General features: G+C 36.7%; 1 protein-coding gene across 5 annotated transcripts in view; it reads left to right on the top strand.

The window, feature by feature from the left end:
* The window catches only part of CDC14B (cell division cycle 14B), a 52,931-nt gene that overhangs the window by 33,683 nt on the left and 3,107 nt on the right, over positions 1 to 16,141 (top strand). For 2 of the 5 annotated variants that reach the window (XM_069001150.1, XM_069001148.1), the window contains one exon: positions 8,226 to 9,956. The exons of 1 other annotated variant lie outside the window; for it this stretch is intronic. In XM_069001150.1, the coding sequence (XP_068857251.1) occupies positions 8,226 to 8,262 (37 nt within the window). In that variant the 3' untranslated portion in view covers positions 8,263 to 9,956. Of the gene's footprint in view, positions 1 to 4,802; positions 4,920 to 8,225; positions 9,957 to 16,141 lie in introns of those variants that run through there. 2 more of the 5 variants (XM_069001147.1, XM_069001149.1) reach the window with 2 other exon arrangements.

Raw genomic sequence — 16,141 nt, 5'->3', positions numbered from 1 at the left:
TTTGGTTATTCCCATTTACTGGGAATTTCCAGTTCCTGTTGCTACTGCTTGGTTTTCAAGATTAACAATCATACAATGTTGGTTTAAGTATAGGGAGAGAAAACACTTAGGCTTTTCTTAAAAGCTTGCCTAACTTTCTCTCCATTCTGCAGCTAATGTGTCTTGTGTTTTAAGAGATCATATTACCACTAAGGATTATGGATCTCTCTGGGCTAGCCTGGCAGTTGTGTTGGCTGAAGCCCTGTATGCTGAAGTTATCAGTCACTTACCTGTTGATGACTTGGAAGAGTGGTAGAGGTCTCAGGTCTATTTTCTTAAAAATCATGAGATGATGAAGGAGAAAGCAGTATTGTACTTAGCAGATCTTGTAATACAGGTTGCCTAGAATGGTTGGCAAGACTAAAATGGCTTTTGCCGACAGAGAAGACATGCACCTGTGTAACCTCTCTTTTCTTTATCCTCCTTACAGTATCTTCCTTAGGATACTGTAATCATGTATTTTTAAAAAGCTTGTTGTGTGGATTGATTTCTCTCCAATATGTATTACATTGCTTGCCCTTCAATTTTTGTGGATTTTGTCTTGGGTTGTGGAGTTTGGGCTTTTGTGTCCTGGTGGTGTGCCTATGTTCCACCCTTGCACTGAGTTAAATGGTGAGAAAAGGTTGTGAGTTATTTAAAAGATGCTGCTACTGAACCGAACACTGCTCTATTTAAACAGGTTTTGATTTGTTTAAAGACCAAGGTATTAGCTTGAATAAGGAAGCAGTGTATAAGTTAGTCTGTTATTTGTTGTGTGTATATTTAAGATCAGAGCTACCAAGTGATGTTTCCATTACAGATGAACCGGAGATGAAAAATTCTTACAATGAAAATGTATGTTTAATAGTGTGACTGTTACAGCATCCTGTAGCCTGGCTTTTTTGTTTATTTTGGTTTTTTTCAATCATATCCCATTGAGTGCATTTGTGTATCCCATTTGTGTACATCAGATGTGTTTGCTGGTGTTTCTGGATGTTGTATGACATACTCTTTTATGTGAACAGCTACAAAGCAGTAAGGTAGGTGTCCTGAGATCTTACACTTCTTTAATACAGTTTGGGATATTTTTTTTGTGCTGACATTTTGGCAGGTTTTCCTCAACCATGGCCTCATCTCACATCCATTATAAAACATACCTGTTGAACCTGCTATCAAGCAAAGCTGTTAGTCTAATTGTGCTGAATCAAAATTTCATACATTAGTTTCTTCTCTCACCTTTAACATATATGCAGTAGCATTCTAATAAAAGCTGTAGTAGCACTGTTGCTGGTCCTCAGCTGACAGTTGTCAGGCTTAAAGACAGCGCTGGGTGTTTATTTGCAACACCACGTCAAAAAGTGGTATAAATGGAACCTTCTCTCTTTTCCTTGAGGTGCTATGAGCCTTGGAAGTCCAGAATTCTAGTCTGATTTAAAAATGTCTCTGTGATAATTTAGCGAATGTTTTGTTCACAGGGATTTCAATTATTCTTTCCTGTAGAGTAGCCCAGTGAAGTCGTATATATCTGAGATGTAAAAATGGCATATCAGCTGAAGAGCAGACAATATTAAAGGTTCTACTCTGCTAACAGCTGGCTCTGAACTGATCCCATAAGGCATCTCCTTATCTCCCTTTGGCAAATACAGCAAACTTACAAGGAGGTTTTTATGGTTGTTTTGGTTTCCTGGTGGCTATTTTTATTTTAAGTCACATTTCCCTTTAGAACGTCTTTTATTTTCTTTCTTTGTTTTGAACAGATAAGATGAAATTCTCTGGGAAGTAAGGACTACATTTGATATGTTGAAAAGATGAATATTTAAGTGTTTGTGCAAAATGGTATCTTGATAACTCATAGTGCTTCACAGAATCACAGAATGGATAGTGTTGAAAAGGGACCACAGTGGGTCATCTGTTCCAACCTCCCTGCTCAGGCAGAGTCATCCTAGAGTGCATTCCACAGGATTGTATCCAGGCAAGTCTTAAATATCCAGTAAGGGAGACTCCACAACCTTTCTGGACAATCTGTTCCAGTGCTCGGTAACCTGCACAGTAAAGGAAGTTCAGGTGTTCAGGTCAGGTTCCTCATGTTCAGGTGGAACTTCCTGTTCAGTTTGTGCCCAGTGCCTCTTGTCCTGTTGCTCAGCACTACCGAGCAGAGCCTGGCTCTTGACACCATTGCTTCAGATACTCACAGACATTGATTAGGTCCCCTCTGTCGTCTCTTTTGGAGGCTGAACAGACCCAGCGCCCTCATCCTTTCCTCATAAGAGGGATGTCCAGTCCCCTCAACATCATCGTATCCTTCCACTGGACTCTCTCAAGGAGCTCCATGTCTCTCTTGTCATGAGGAGCCCAGAACTGGCCACAAGCACTCCAGGTGTGCCTCACCAGGGCTGAGTAAAAGGGCAGGATCAGCTCCATTGACCTGCTGGCAGTGTTCTTACTAATGCACCCCAGGACACCATTGGCCTTCATGGTCACAAGGGCACACTGCTGGTTCATATTTCAGTGCATGTTAGATAAGTATATGGGTTTACGCCATGTTTGTTGACGAGTTTTTATGAACTTCTGATGTCTAGAAAAAAAAGGGTGTTTAGGAGAGAAAGATTATAAACGTTAGATTACATTCCAATAACTTTCGCTTTCTTTTATATGTACATTTGCATGCATTTTATGCAGAGAGACACCAAATGTATGTATTTAAGGAGAAAACATGATTTTTCCATATTTCTGGCTGCATGAGCAGTAGTAAACCAGTATGTGCCATGATTTGTTCATGTTTATATTTCAGTGATTAAATGTTATGAGGTTAAGCTGACTTTGTACTTTTCTGTTCATTCCCAGAAGTTTCTATCAGCACAAATGAAGTAATGCAAATAATGAATATAATGCAAGTCTTCTTTCACCACTGATGTAATTTTTAGTGCTTGGTTGAAAGTGTTGTAGACCAAATTTGTTCGTGCTGTATGACAACTGTGGCACTGAAAGAAGAATTATAATATTAGAACTTGTTGAAACTGTTTTACAATCACAGTGGAAACTATAATGTAAGCTTTCAGGTTTTAAATGTTTTCACCTTGGGCATGCAAGGAAAATATTTTGATTAGAAGAATTTGTTCTGTCTAAAGAAGTATGATATGAAGCTGAAGGTATCTGGGGACAGTTTTTTCTGCCTCCTGTATAAGCAATTCCTTCAACTTTGAATGACCTGTGTTTACAGTAGAATTTGCATTGCATTTTGGTAGTACTTTTTTGTTAAAACCTTGTATTAAGATAGCTCAGAGGAACTGGCTGTTTTGTTTGAACATTTGCAAATCAAGTGACAATATTTTGCAAGGCTGAACTATTAAGAGAGATTTATTCAAGTAGAAGTTTAAAATTCTTGGAATTTGTGGTTATGTAGTCATTTGTTTGCTAATCAAGAAGAATATAGTAAAAATAAGGTTGCTGATCAGTTTTACTGAATAAAGAATATATTCTAGATGAAATTGTATTATCTCAAATGGATGTTCTAATACTAAAATCAAACACATATAAAACAATGAAAACATTGGAGGTTTTTTCCATTTCTGTTTTTGGTGAGTATGTTACATGAGTATGTAAGTGTATATTTTCTCCCCATGTATTTTGCTCCAGAAGTTAACATTCCGTATTGATAGCTAGGATTCTGCGAAAATAGTTCATTCAGAGTATTAACTGACCAGACTGTAACTTACACAACTTAATGAAGGTTTTAATTTCCAGTCTAATGTAAGCTGCTCATACAACTGGGCTCAGTGAAGCCACTGAAAATTAGAGTCTTATAATAGCAGGAGAAGAAACAGTAATAGCTAAGTTACTCGTAGCTCAGAATCTCTAAAATGGTGCATACTTTCATAGCTGGAACAGATGGAACAACTAGAGAATAGATGTATAAAATGAAGCACTAAATAGATATCCATGGGCTCCATTGACCAGTTGTCACTTTCTGTCTCCACAGTATCATAATTTCACTACAAGTATTTAGGAAGAGAGCAAACGTCATTTTCTTGTGAACCAGTTGTCTGGTGGATAAAAATAGTTGTTTGCATTTCACAATGTGGAATTCTTTGTTTCTTAGCATAAACAGCACTAGGATTTATCTGCCTGTTTAAGAAATAGTCAGTATATTGCTCTAGATTCTTTCAGAGAAGTATTTGTGTACAACCAGCATGTAAAGCTGAGTTTTGAGTATTTCAAACTCAGTTATTTCCTCTAGGAGCAAAATGCTAGTATTTGCAATGATTTTCCTATTTGAAGGGAATATCTCATGGTTAATTGAAGGAGATTTAGACTTAGACCTTCACAAATTTAATTATTTGGGGTTTATTCTGAATTTATTCTGGGAATTCTGTGTCAGTCTGGAAAATAATACTTGCTTTTGTTGCATACTTCAGATTTTATCTTTTTTTAAATTTGTAGCATAGTTTAAAATGCAATTTTGGATCTTTTTGTCTTCCAAAAACCTAAGAGTTTATACAAAACTATGAACTTGATCCATTCTTTAAAAGCAAAAAAAGCCCGACAAAACCAACCAGCAAAGCAAGCTGCTATGCTCCAAATAAAAACAACTTGCACTACCCTAGTTATTACAGGAATGTTAGGAAAGAGAAGGGTATGTTTCAGCAGAAGAGTTTGTTTTTCAGAAGGATTTGTGAAAAGCCAGCTGATACTTGTTAGCTTTACTGCAACTATAATACCCTCTTTTCAGTGTTTTCTAGAAACTTTCCAATTAGATAATCATTCTTTTTTCCTACTCTTTACAGAGTATTTCTGCAGTCCAGTGTTCAGAAAAATAAAACCTCTGAACCTAGCATTTCTGACAGTACAGACATTACTAAAAGAACTACCAGGTCTGCTGCAAGAAAAAACAGTTTAAAAAGGTGAGAGTTATCCTCTTTACAGATCCTGTAACTGTTCTCTAGGGAAATACTTTGAGCTGTTGTATCCAGTGCTGGCAGGAGCTTTGCCATAGTTCAACTTCTCCTAGCAATGAAAAGTGAGAAACAATTAAATGGTTTATGTCATGTACTGAGAATATCTGGAACCTTACATCTTAGGTAATTTACTTATGTTGCTCTGTCTTTCAAGTTTGAAAATTTTATGTAGTAATTCCTAATGTGAATGAGAGTTACTGAAAATGAGGGATTTTGGTAACATGAAAACCCCTCTGCCTGGAGTAAGAGACGGAAAAATTGCTCACAGCATTAAGTCAAATACCAGTCAGTGCATGAAGTCAAAACTAGGAGAAATTCAATGGACAACTGAAATGCAGTGATTGTGGAAAGGTGAACCATGTAAAATGCATGTGTATACTGGTATGAGATTTTTTTTTACTGAGAGTATGGCTGATAATCTGAACTAAACCTGTTTGGTAAAGCTTAATGAAATTTTAGTTCTAATTGATTTATGCAAGACTGAAAGTGCTTTTTGGCCCAGAAGCATATGCCCAGACTACTGCTATGTATCTTTGTATGTGCATGTGATCATGCCCCCCTTTGGCAACTCCCCAGGTCATTATAAAAGATGAGCCTGAGAGCGTAACTTAAAACAATATCCAAACTATTTCCATTGGTTGCAATTTACTGGAATTTGTCTTAAACTCATAGTGAAAAACTTTCAAATGAGTCTGTCAGGTGCTGAAGAGATTTTCGTTGGGATGAGTAAAAGATGACATGTAACTACTTCTTATGTTATGTGGCTTGATTTATAAGTATCACTGAAAATTCTAAGTTCTTTTGCAGCTTTTTCCTCACAGAGCTCTTCTTTCTCCTTCTTCATCCTGTTACCTCGAAGGTAACAGTTATGAAAAATTCACTCTCTCAATGGAAATAGTCAGTAGACTGCAGTAAATTCTATTCAGAGAATTTTTAGCCATGACTTTGTTTTGATTTACTGAATAGCATGTTAAAATATAATGTCTTTTTCCTGAAATAGATATTTTACTAAAAATCAGTAGTATTTTTCCAGGTTTTCCTTTTGGTTGGTTAGGTTTTTTCTCCATTTTGCCTAATTTTCACCATGTCAGTTTTGGTTCAAACAGAATTGATGGGATTCTGCCTGCTGTTTCTATTCCTCATGCCTCTTCCAGTTTTAACCTGCTTGCAACATTTCGTGGCTGCATTCATGCACATGTGTAATCTGAAGAGAGATTTTCAGTTCCTGGAAAGCGCTTCTCCAAGCTGACCCTTGTTTTGTGTGAACTGAGAATACCTATCCTTCAGAGAAAACAACATCCCTAAAAAAAGAGTTCACAGAAGATGTCATTAATTTTGTTAGCAGTCCTTTAGGTGTGGTGCCAGATGTATGACTCTGAAGGCCAAGGATCAGGTCAATCTAAAACTTCATAAATTACTTCCTTCATATTTTAATGGACTTTCTTAAACTTCTACCCCAAATACTTCATTCCATATACTCTTTCTTTTCTTCTAACTTTGGGGGTCTGAGAAGTTCAGTTACTTTATATTTCCATCCAATAATCAAATTTGTGCTTGTTCTGTCAGTTATGGAGTTCTTAATTGTTTTATAATCTGCAAGAGCTAATTGGGTGCTGGTCCCTCTGAAGGGTGTTTTGGTATGACCATATAACTTACTGGATTTAGAATCCAGTATCTTCTTGTTGGTCTTATAGGTGTCCTTTCATTTTTCCTGTAGCATTTGAAAAAGTATCATTCTTTTTTTAAGCATGCCTTTTCTTTTCATCTAAGTTTATCTTAATTTCTTGAAGTATCAGCAGTTTGCACTACCTCAGAGTGCTCAGATTCATTGACCTAATCCAGATCAAGTGGATTGCAGGGTAGAGAATAATTATCTCTACAATATTGATATCATGCCCTAACCAACATCTGTCTTTGTCAAGACTTCGTTTACTTCGCTGAACTTCTGACATTACTGTATATCCTTATTCTTTTACTTTCTCGTCTGATACATTCCAGTGGAATGTATCTTGCACCATTTTTACATCAATCTCATTTGTTGCTGCTTTATGTCACTTTAGTCAATTCTTTTTGTATGTGAATCACACTTGTGACCCATCCTAATGCAGTATAATCTGCAGAGCTAGGAAATTCATTTGCCATTTCATCCTTCAGACACTACCATGGATTGTCTTCAGACTGATTTTTCAGCCAAAACAGCTATTTACAGCTAAAACGCTATTCTGGCTTTGCAAAGAGAACTTACAGATTTTCAATCCTATTTAAAACACTCACTGCATTTCCTTTGTGGAACATCTCTAGACGTCTGCTGTCTTCTACTGAAAGTACTGAAAGAAAGTACTGATGGACATAACACATATCTTGTGATTGACATAATACTGGTTTTTGCAGGAAGTCACATTGCTAGTCTGTAAGCCAGTGGATGCCCTTATTTCTCCAGTTAAGATAGCTTCCTTGTAAATTTGCCAGTTACTGTGAAGTTCATGTCTGTATTTTAACAAGGTGCATACTTCACATCCAAACCAACTGAGTCACAATAAGGCACAAGTTAAATGGTCTTTTCCATGTTACCACACAGAACAGAATTAAAATTAAATTCTTACGGTAAGTAGTTGATTAGAAATGAAATCTTAAGTGGTAAAGGCATTTTGATGGGTAAAGGTGCTTAAGGGAATGTAGGTCAACTTATTACAAAAATTATAATAGGGAGTATGGGGGAAAAAGTATGAAAACTGTGGAGGAGTATCACAAAACGTAACAAAGAGGAGTAGACTTTAAAAATCTCATATGCCTTTGCTTTGCTGGGTATTACAAAGCAGCCTTCTGCACCCTTGTTCAAATACTGAAAACTACCTGCAGCATTTCAGAACTTTTCTATATGTAATCTAATCCCAGCTTTAAAAAAATATTAATGTTTCTTTACTATTATTCCTACTTTTCCTATGGTCTAATACCTCAGAGAGAGGAAAAGAAAAGGAATGCTTTGCACAAATGTGCTTAATGAAATTATGGTACTTTGAATCCTCTTTTGCATTTCTGTATGGAACAGAATTTTCTTCATATTATCTGTGATCAGACCAGTCCATGCATTCTTGACAATCAGTATTGCTGTGTTATTAAATGCAGTGACTTTTACCTTTTGTTTCTTTCTTTGAAGTTTCATTTGTTCATTTTACCTTGCCAGAATATTTGCTTGAAATACATACTGAGTGATCTTTAACTTTTTCCCTCAAATATGTTTTATTTCAACAGCCAATCCATCACGAAGACTAGAACAGTATTGCGTTGAATTTCGAATAAGCCACCAGTGTTGAAGAGGATATTCAGGAGTGAAGGGGATATGACTAGAGGGGACTTAATGCAATTCAAGGAAGATCACTTTGGCTCTATTTTTCAGCAAAAAAATGAAATAGAACAATCTCTTCCTTACTTGTAGAATAAAATGAACTGTCAACATGTTTGGTAGACCTTTTCCTACCATGCTACCACTTTCTCAAACAAAACCAACAAAATCTATGTACATTCAGACTCAGGTGTAAATATTTAAGCTCTCTATTATAAAGAGGGCTTGCTAGTATGTATGATGCATGTGTATAAACTGTGATGGCAATCACTTACTTAGCTGCTGACCACCAGAAATGGAAAGATGGTGGGAGCTTTTAAGTATATAAATCTGTGTTGTCCATTCAGACAGGGCTTAAGTCTTCACTTGAGTCTGAGAATCAACTACAAAAGCTTTTTTTTCTAATAGTATTGGTACTCTTCTGTGTTGATCAGCTGCTCTTTCTTACTTTGTATGAAGTTTTTTATGAAGCTGCAGTATTGAGTACACAATGTAACTATTGTCCACCAAAGAGTGCTTTATTGTCAAAGGTTATGTGGTTTATTTAGGAAAAACTAATTGTAAATTATTAACTTGTTTTTAATAGTGACAGCTTTTTAGTTGTTTACAACCAATGGCTCTTTGAACTAGTTATAACTGCTTTAAATCTGGTATGATTTTAAAGGGGAGGAAAAACAGTGTACCATTTAAAGCAGTGCTGTCATATTGAAATGTCACTACATTATTGTTTCCTTTCCTATCAAGTCCTTTAGGTGAAACTTTAAATTACCATATATGAAAGGTAAGAATTCCCCCCAGATTTCACTGGTACACTGGGTAACGTGGGTGTTGCTGGTTTTTAGCTTTGGGGCACTTAATGAGTGCAGCACACAAAAAAGGGAAAATAAGGTTGCTATACAACTGAGGTAGTGGAACTCAGGGGCAGGTAAAAATTTGGACATCTAACACTTCAGGAATTACAACTTACCTCTGTTAAAATGCAGTGTAATTTTTAGAGGAATCTGCTTGAGACTGAAATTTTCATCCCTTACAAGAAAACTGTGATTTTTCCTACTAGTTTTCACATTATGAAATATCAAAACTGGTATACCTTTGTCCACCAACTGATGTTATAGCTGCATATCCCTCAGATGAGGACTGTTACCACATAGCCTTAAATATGAATCAGTTATCTGTTGATTTAGTGACTCTTACAGTAGGTAGAAGAAATGGGGGAATCTGAAATGTTAGTAATGGAATAACAAGTTTTTGAAGATGCAGATTACCTCTGTGAGAGACAGAATTTTATTTCAATGAATGCAAATGTTCAGTGACTAGTTTTAATCTATGTCCTTTTAAATGGAAACTAAGCCTTCTGTTAGGCTGGTGATTTTTGAATGCCAGTATGAATATCACACAGTGATTTGAAACATTTTCTAGCAAGAGCATCATGACTTGGAGAGGAAACAGGATGTGAAGTTTAAGTAAGCTTAGAGGTAACATCCATGATCTTAAATAGTCAAAATCTGAAAATATGAATACAAATTAAAAAGAAAAGGTTTGATGCAAAATAAAGGACCGTTGAAGGCTCAGACTGGAAGTATATTTTTGTTTTCTCCTTAAACTTTTCACCCCCCCCCTTTTTTTCTAGATGAAAAGCATCCAAAAAAGAGGGACTGATCTCATCCTGATAAGGCAATTAAAATTTCTTGGGGTTTGAATGGGGTTGGTTTAGTTGTTTTGCAGGTGTTTTTGGAGGCGGGGGGGGGGTGTTTTGGTTTAGTGGTTTTTGGAGTTGGTTTATTTGGTTAGGGTTTTTTAGTGGGGGTTTGTGGGTGGGGTTGGTTTTTCAGTTGGTTGGGTTTTTTAATTAAGCCATTTGTGCAAAAGCTGAAGTACAGGTAATCACAATAGTAAGTCTGTTGTGCACATATGAATCTATGTTTGTTTTTCAAAAAAACTCTCATCTTGGAAGGGAGAAGGGATGTAAGTAGTTAAGTGAGAATCAAAATAAAGATTTTGTAATATTTACTGTGTTTGGCTTTGCCCTCAGCTGAGCTTCTCTTAGCATCTTCTTTTTTAACCAAAAATAATTGGTCCCTTTCTCACCCCTTCCAAATTCCAAATTAGAATTTGCCTCTTTTAAAAAGTAACCAGCAGAATCATTAGCACTTTTAGGTTCATCAGAAGTACATTTGCATAACACAAGTGCACAAACAGTACCAACTCTGGCCAAACCAAAATTGCACGTTTGGCATCAATGTGTTTCAGGATACCCCATCCACCACCATCTTAGTGAGAAACATGTGTCAAAGTGACTTCACATTTGAACTTTCCAAACAGCCTTATATGGAAAATTAACTCATTACCTCATTGTGTCCCAGCTAATGGTACTGTTTAGTTTGTTACAAATTTTTATTACTTTGTCTAACATTTTTAATATACCATACCAAAGTTGTCTTAGGTACAAGAATGAAAAATGGTTTCTGAATTTTTTCTGAATTGTGAAGTATTAAGTGACAAACTGGAATGTGTTGTGGCAGCTGCATCTCCTTTGTACAACAGAGCAGCTGAATGAAGGTATTTCTGGTCTCATGAGTTAGGAGATTCTCCTTCGAAATCCTTTCCTCTTTCAAATATGTGACAGATGGACTCTTCCTCAATCTCTTAGTTCAAAAGATACTACATGCTCAAAAGCTGTAATATCTTGGGTGAAAACACTACTTTCCATTACAGCATTAAAAACTTAACTCCGATATTAACCCAGATCTTGTCTTTTTGCCCCAGTATGACAGCAGAGGAAGCACTGCTGATTTAAAACAGTAAGAGAGTGTAGAAAAAAAAAAAAAACAAAACAACACATAAATGTGATATTCACCAGTTTGTTGCACTGCAGTTTTTATATTAATCATTTGCAGACTGTCTTACATAAACTCATGTATAGGCTATCAAGGTCTTAAATTTCTTGACTAATCAGTACTGTTCATCCTGATTATTTTTAAACTGTGTTTCTAATCATATTTTTTTAACTTAGAGTGTAAGAATGAAAGTTTATTTTGGTTGAAGGTATTTTTAAGATAAAGCTTCATATTATCTTGTAATATTAATTAGTTCAATATGCATTTGTGTCTCATTTGAAAACAGTGCAGATTGCATCTGATTTTATACAAAATACTGCATAGTGAGAAGTGTAAACATGAATTGTGTAAAATTAAAAATACTCAGAAGAGGTTTTTTCCTGTTTTATTTCCAGTATGATCATATCTGTACCAGACAGACTATGTGTGCACTGAAAAAAACACAACAGACTCAGCTGCCTGAAAACTTTTAATTAAAGCACAGATTCTTAAAACACATACTTTTAGAATTTCAAAAATAGAGAATTTCTGGCTCTACATTTCAGAGACCTCACTTTGGAAAACAGTGACTCTATTTGAATTGTTGGGATACTGTTACACAGTGAAAAAAAGCACAGTAAGACAGAACAATGGGGGTTCAGTTATTTCTTCTCCTTCCTCTATGATTATATATAATTTTTAGAAACAGGCATTATCTTAAATACTATATACTTTGATACTTACCGTGTGAAGGCTTCTCAGAAGAACTAAAGTTTTAGGAACACCGATTTCTTGCACAAGCACAGGTGATGGCCTAGTTTAGCCCTTTAAAAAATATCTAACAGCAAAAAATAGTGACCAACTCAAATACTTTTTGTCACCCTTAGATTACCTATATTAGAAAAGGCAAAATTTGCACACACCAAGCAGAGCCTGTTTGACAAGCAAGTAAACTTCTGCTTGCCTCAAAGATAGGGTTTTATAGTTGGAAAATCGGTGTTCTTCTGATGTAAGGTGATCCTTTCCAAATTCACATGATGTTTAAGCACCTTTTCCTGACAAGCAAGTTGCCTGATGAAGAATGAATGGTGGGTCTTGCCTGGGAGAACACCAATTTATGCATGTGATTCCCACAGGAAAACACAGTTAAGTCCTATCACATCATTAGGAGTAAGGAGTACTGGCACTGGGCAGGGGAGGGCAGAGGACTAAAAGAATCCCACAGAGAAAAACTGAACAGTGGCCCAAGCCAATTCTATTGAGAAGTTAATGTGCTACAAGAATAATCTGTTCACTGTAGTTCTGAATAATTTAAATTTTGGTCTATTTAGCCACCTTTGCCTTGCAGTTTCTACACTGCTTATGTAGGAGCAGACAAAAACATGCTATAGCAAAAAGGATGCGCTGTTATACATGAAATTCGAGTCTGGTCCTAGAGAGAAACTGCATGCTTTAAACCTACCGCACCAAGGGTTTGTTGAGGAAGGGATGTGTTTTACTTTTTTTACTTCTGGTTTTGGGGTTGGTTTCACATGGATGTGACTGACCAGTAAGTCCTGAATATGGAATAAGACATATACAACAGTGATGTGCTTTTTAAGCTTAGGGAGTAATGGACCACAGCAATTGCAAAGATTACTTCATCTCAACTCAAAGGGAACATGGGGTGGCCTTTGTTTTCGATAAATAGCTATCAAAGTTTGAGTGGATCAGTGAGTAGTTCTTCAGCAAGAGTGAAGACCAGACCAGCATAGGGAGAATACATAGAATATAAGAGCCAGACAACTGCCATAAGAATTTCAAAGACAGAAGTGAGCTTAAACATCAACCCTCCCATTCCTTCCTGACAGCTGGGGACACCTGGGGACATAGTGACAGTGAGGCTGTATTTCATAGGGACCAGTAAGGGGAGTCACATTGGTATTGTGATTGAACTGTGTACTGCAACTGCTGTATTAAGTATATTTTTGTGTTTCCAGTATACTTTGTATCACTCTAAACCAGAAATGCCATGTGACATGAACCATCTTCAAGTAAATAAATCTGGTATTAAACATGACACCCTCCATCCATGGGATATTTCCAAGAGCCTTGTCAAGTGTTGGACTGTCACAAAGGCAGTGCAAGAAGGCATCTAGAAAGCTGTCCTTTAAACTGCTCCATTCCTGGTCCATGTCCTTCCTACCAAACTGTCCTAGTTCACAAGGCTGCTAAAGACTCCAGACAGGCCAAGCAGCTGCTGGTGTTCTTGATGCCTCAACTCAGCATGTGGTGGCCCTGCTGTGTAAGAGCACAGCACAGCAGATAAAAAGCTCTTCTGTGTCACTAGCACCTCCAACTCCCAGCTCTTCTAACCGTGCCAGTTGCTGCAGCTCAGTTACAGCACAAACAGGATAAAAGTGGCAAACCCTAGAGTCCTCGTACCCTGACAGCACAACGGGAATAGACCCTTGGCATCAGCAATTACTAATGTGAGAAAATCCAAAGTGAGAGTCATGCCAGCAGCAGGAGGGTAAATTATGAAACATCACTTCTTACCCTTGTGAGCTTGCTTTTGCCTCTGTCAGTGCTTTGATGCTGTTCTTTTAAGATAGCAGAACAATTCCTTGGTTTTCTACTCAGTGGAAGGGCTCAACTTCCTCATTATCCCTCCTTCAAATACAGCTTTTCTCTAGACCTCCTCATATTTCTTCCCGAGTTCATGTTTTGCTATTACTAGATTGATCTTTCACCATTCTTTCCAAAATGGCACTCACAGGTGAGAATCTCTAGCCAGTAGTCACAACACGTGACATTTCTTCTGCTGTCATGCTTCTAGGTGCTTTTTGTCCATCTCTTTCACACCACTATCATATCTATTTTAAAGTGAACTACTGTTTAATGTTGATTTGTTCATGTTCTATCTCTATCTCTTTCTCCCACTGACCAGACCTTTCCAGCCTCTGGTCTTTCACTCTGGTGGAAGCTTCATTGGAAAGACTACTAGGTTTTGCTTTTCCCACAATAGCTTCTAAGGTTCAAAGTCTTTGCTAGAGCTCAGAAAAACAGAAAAGAAGCACTCCATAAGCAATAGAAATATAACCAAACAACTAACAAGTACAGAATTCCTGGATCAGAGTATGTCAGCTTATTATTCTCTTCTGGCATGAGAAAGAAGTTTGTACCTTGTTATTTTTATATGTTGGCAGAGCTATCCTGCTAATTCAATTACATTATGCAAAATTCGGTACCTTTCATTCAAACAGTAACTACTGTACAAATCTAGACAAAGGAACTACTATTGCTAAAAGCAGGCAACAGCTTATCAAGTCCTGCTAACTAGCTGTAAAACATCATAGAGGCAATAGGAACACAGATTATGAGTAGTCATACTAGTTACCTAAACAAGGAGAGCAGAAACTTCATTCTGTTTATTTAGGGCTAGCTCGTCTCCACCATAATGCTGTCATTAAGTGATGCGGTATCTAAGGCTGTGCTCAAGACACAGCTATCTGAAACACTTGTATCACATATTCAAAAAGGTATTTGTTTTCACAGAAATAAAACACTGCTGAAGATATAATGTATTTCAAGTTAAATTCTAAGAACACAAAGCGTAACAGTTGTTACTTCTTCCAAAGACTGAAGGCTCCCCCGCTCCAAGCAGAAATTGTTCAGTACTTGCTCAGCATATGCTACTGAAAGAGAAAAAGCTCTAATTTCATGCCCATTATTCAGTGATTAAATGTACTGTTTATGCAAAGATAATCATGTTTCACATTGAATTATTGATCCATTGATAATGAGTCAGCGTTGCATTACTTTCAACACTGTGTATATATATGTGTGTGGATACACATATATTCATCTTCTTATACAAATGTGTACGTGCCTGTGATAGCTCTGGGAAAAAAGAAAAAATTATGTGAAAATTGTGTAATACAAGATTAAGAATAACATTAATGGCATAAGGGTACTAGAGGTACAGATTCGGGGGTTTTGGGCCCAAAGCACACTTACACCCCAACACTTGTTTTCTTACAAAAAATGTATAACCAGCTGAAAGCTCATTTCCTGTGGACTCAAATGCCCAATATTCCTATTTATCAACTCAGGGGTTTTTACTTCTGAGTCTGTTTATTCATTCTTTGGTACTCTTATCTTAAACACAGACATTCCTCTCCTCTTTCTTCTAAAGGCACTTTCATCTCACTCTTGCCAATCCTAAACCATAGCACTGCATATGATTCAACTGAACTACATCATATCAACACTATTATATATAAATGACAGTCATGGAGAGAGATGGATTCCTTTCTTTGCAAACTTACTGCAACTTACATTAATCTAAAACTTAAACCTGAAATGCACCAGTTTTTCCTAGGCCACTCACTACAGTAATCCAAAGAGTTGCTGGTAGCAGTGCATTAAAGAGTAACATGACTAAGATTGCAACACAATTTAATCTCTTCTTAATATGCATGCCATGTTCTACTAGTGTTTGTGTATATATTTACACCAGCTATCAGCTGCTTTACATGAAGGAGTAAAGCTACACCAGGAGTGACAGCAGCAAATATGTGCTTAACAGATACAGCTATTTTGGGACTTTAAATGTGACAGATGACTGAGATTTACAGTTCTCTTATCACAGCTAGGCAAAGAAGTTGAATCACTGTCATCACTTACAGTTAATAATTTCTTTTCTCTACTTGGATATACCATCAACTAGAGAAACTCTTAAGCCACATTCAAGTCTGACAGACTGAAAAATAAATTGTCACACATAGCTGCTCTAAGAAACTTCTTGTTTCAGCAGTAATCAACTATACTAAATCTCATTCTCACAAAGTTTTGGGTTGTATTTTTTAGTGTTGGTTGGTTTGTTCTGCTTTTAATTAAACAGTCTTGTAACCAGCCTTTTTCCCTTTTAACCAGGAGTTTAACAATCTGCTGACCAAAAGTAGGTTATACAGATAAATTTTCAAAAGTCCTTTAAAGCATTCCCCAAAGAACCTATTTGTCATTCT

This window comes from Aphelocoma coerulescens (assembly GCF_041296385.1).
Source record: "Aphelocoma coerulescens isolate FSJ_1873_10779 chromosome Z unlocalized genomic scaffold, UR_Acoe_1.0 ChrZ, whole genome shotgun sequence".
NCBI classification, from domain to species: Eukaryota; Metazoa; Chordata; class Aves; order Passeriformes; family Corvidae; genus Aphelocoma; species Aphelocoma coerulescens.
This window is presented reverse-complemented; position numbering and strand designations above follow the sequence as displayed.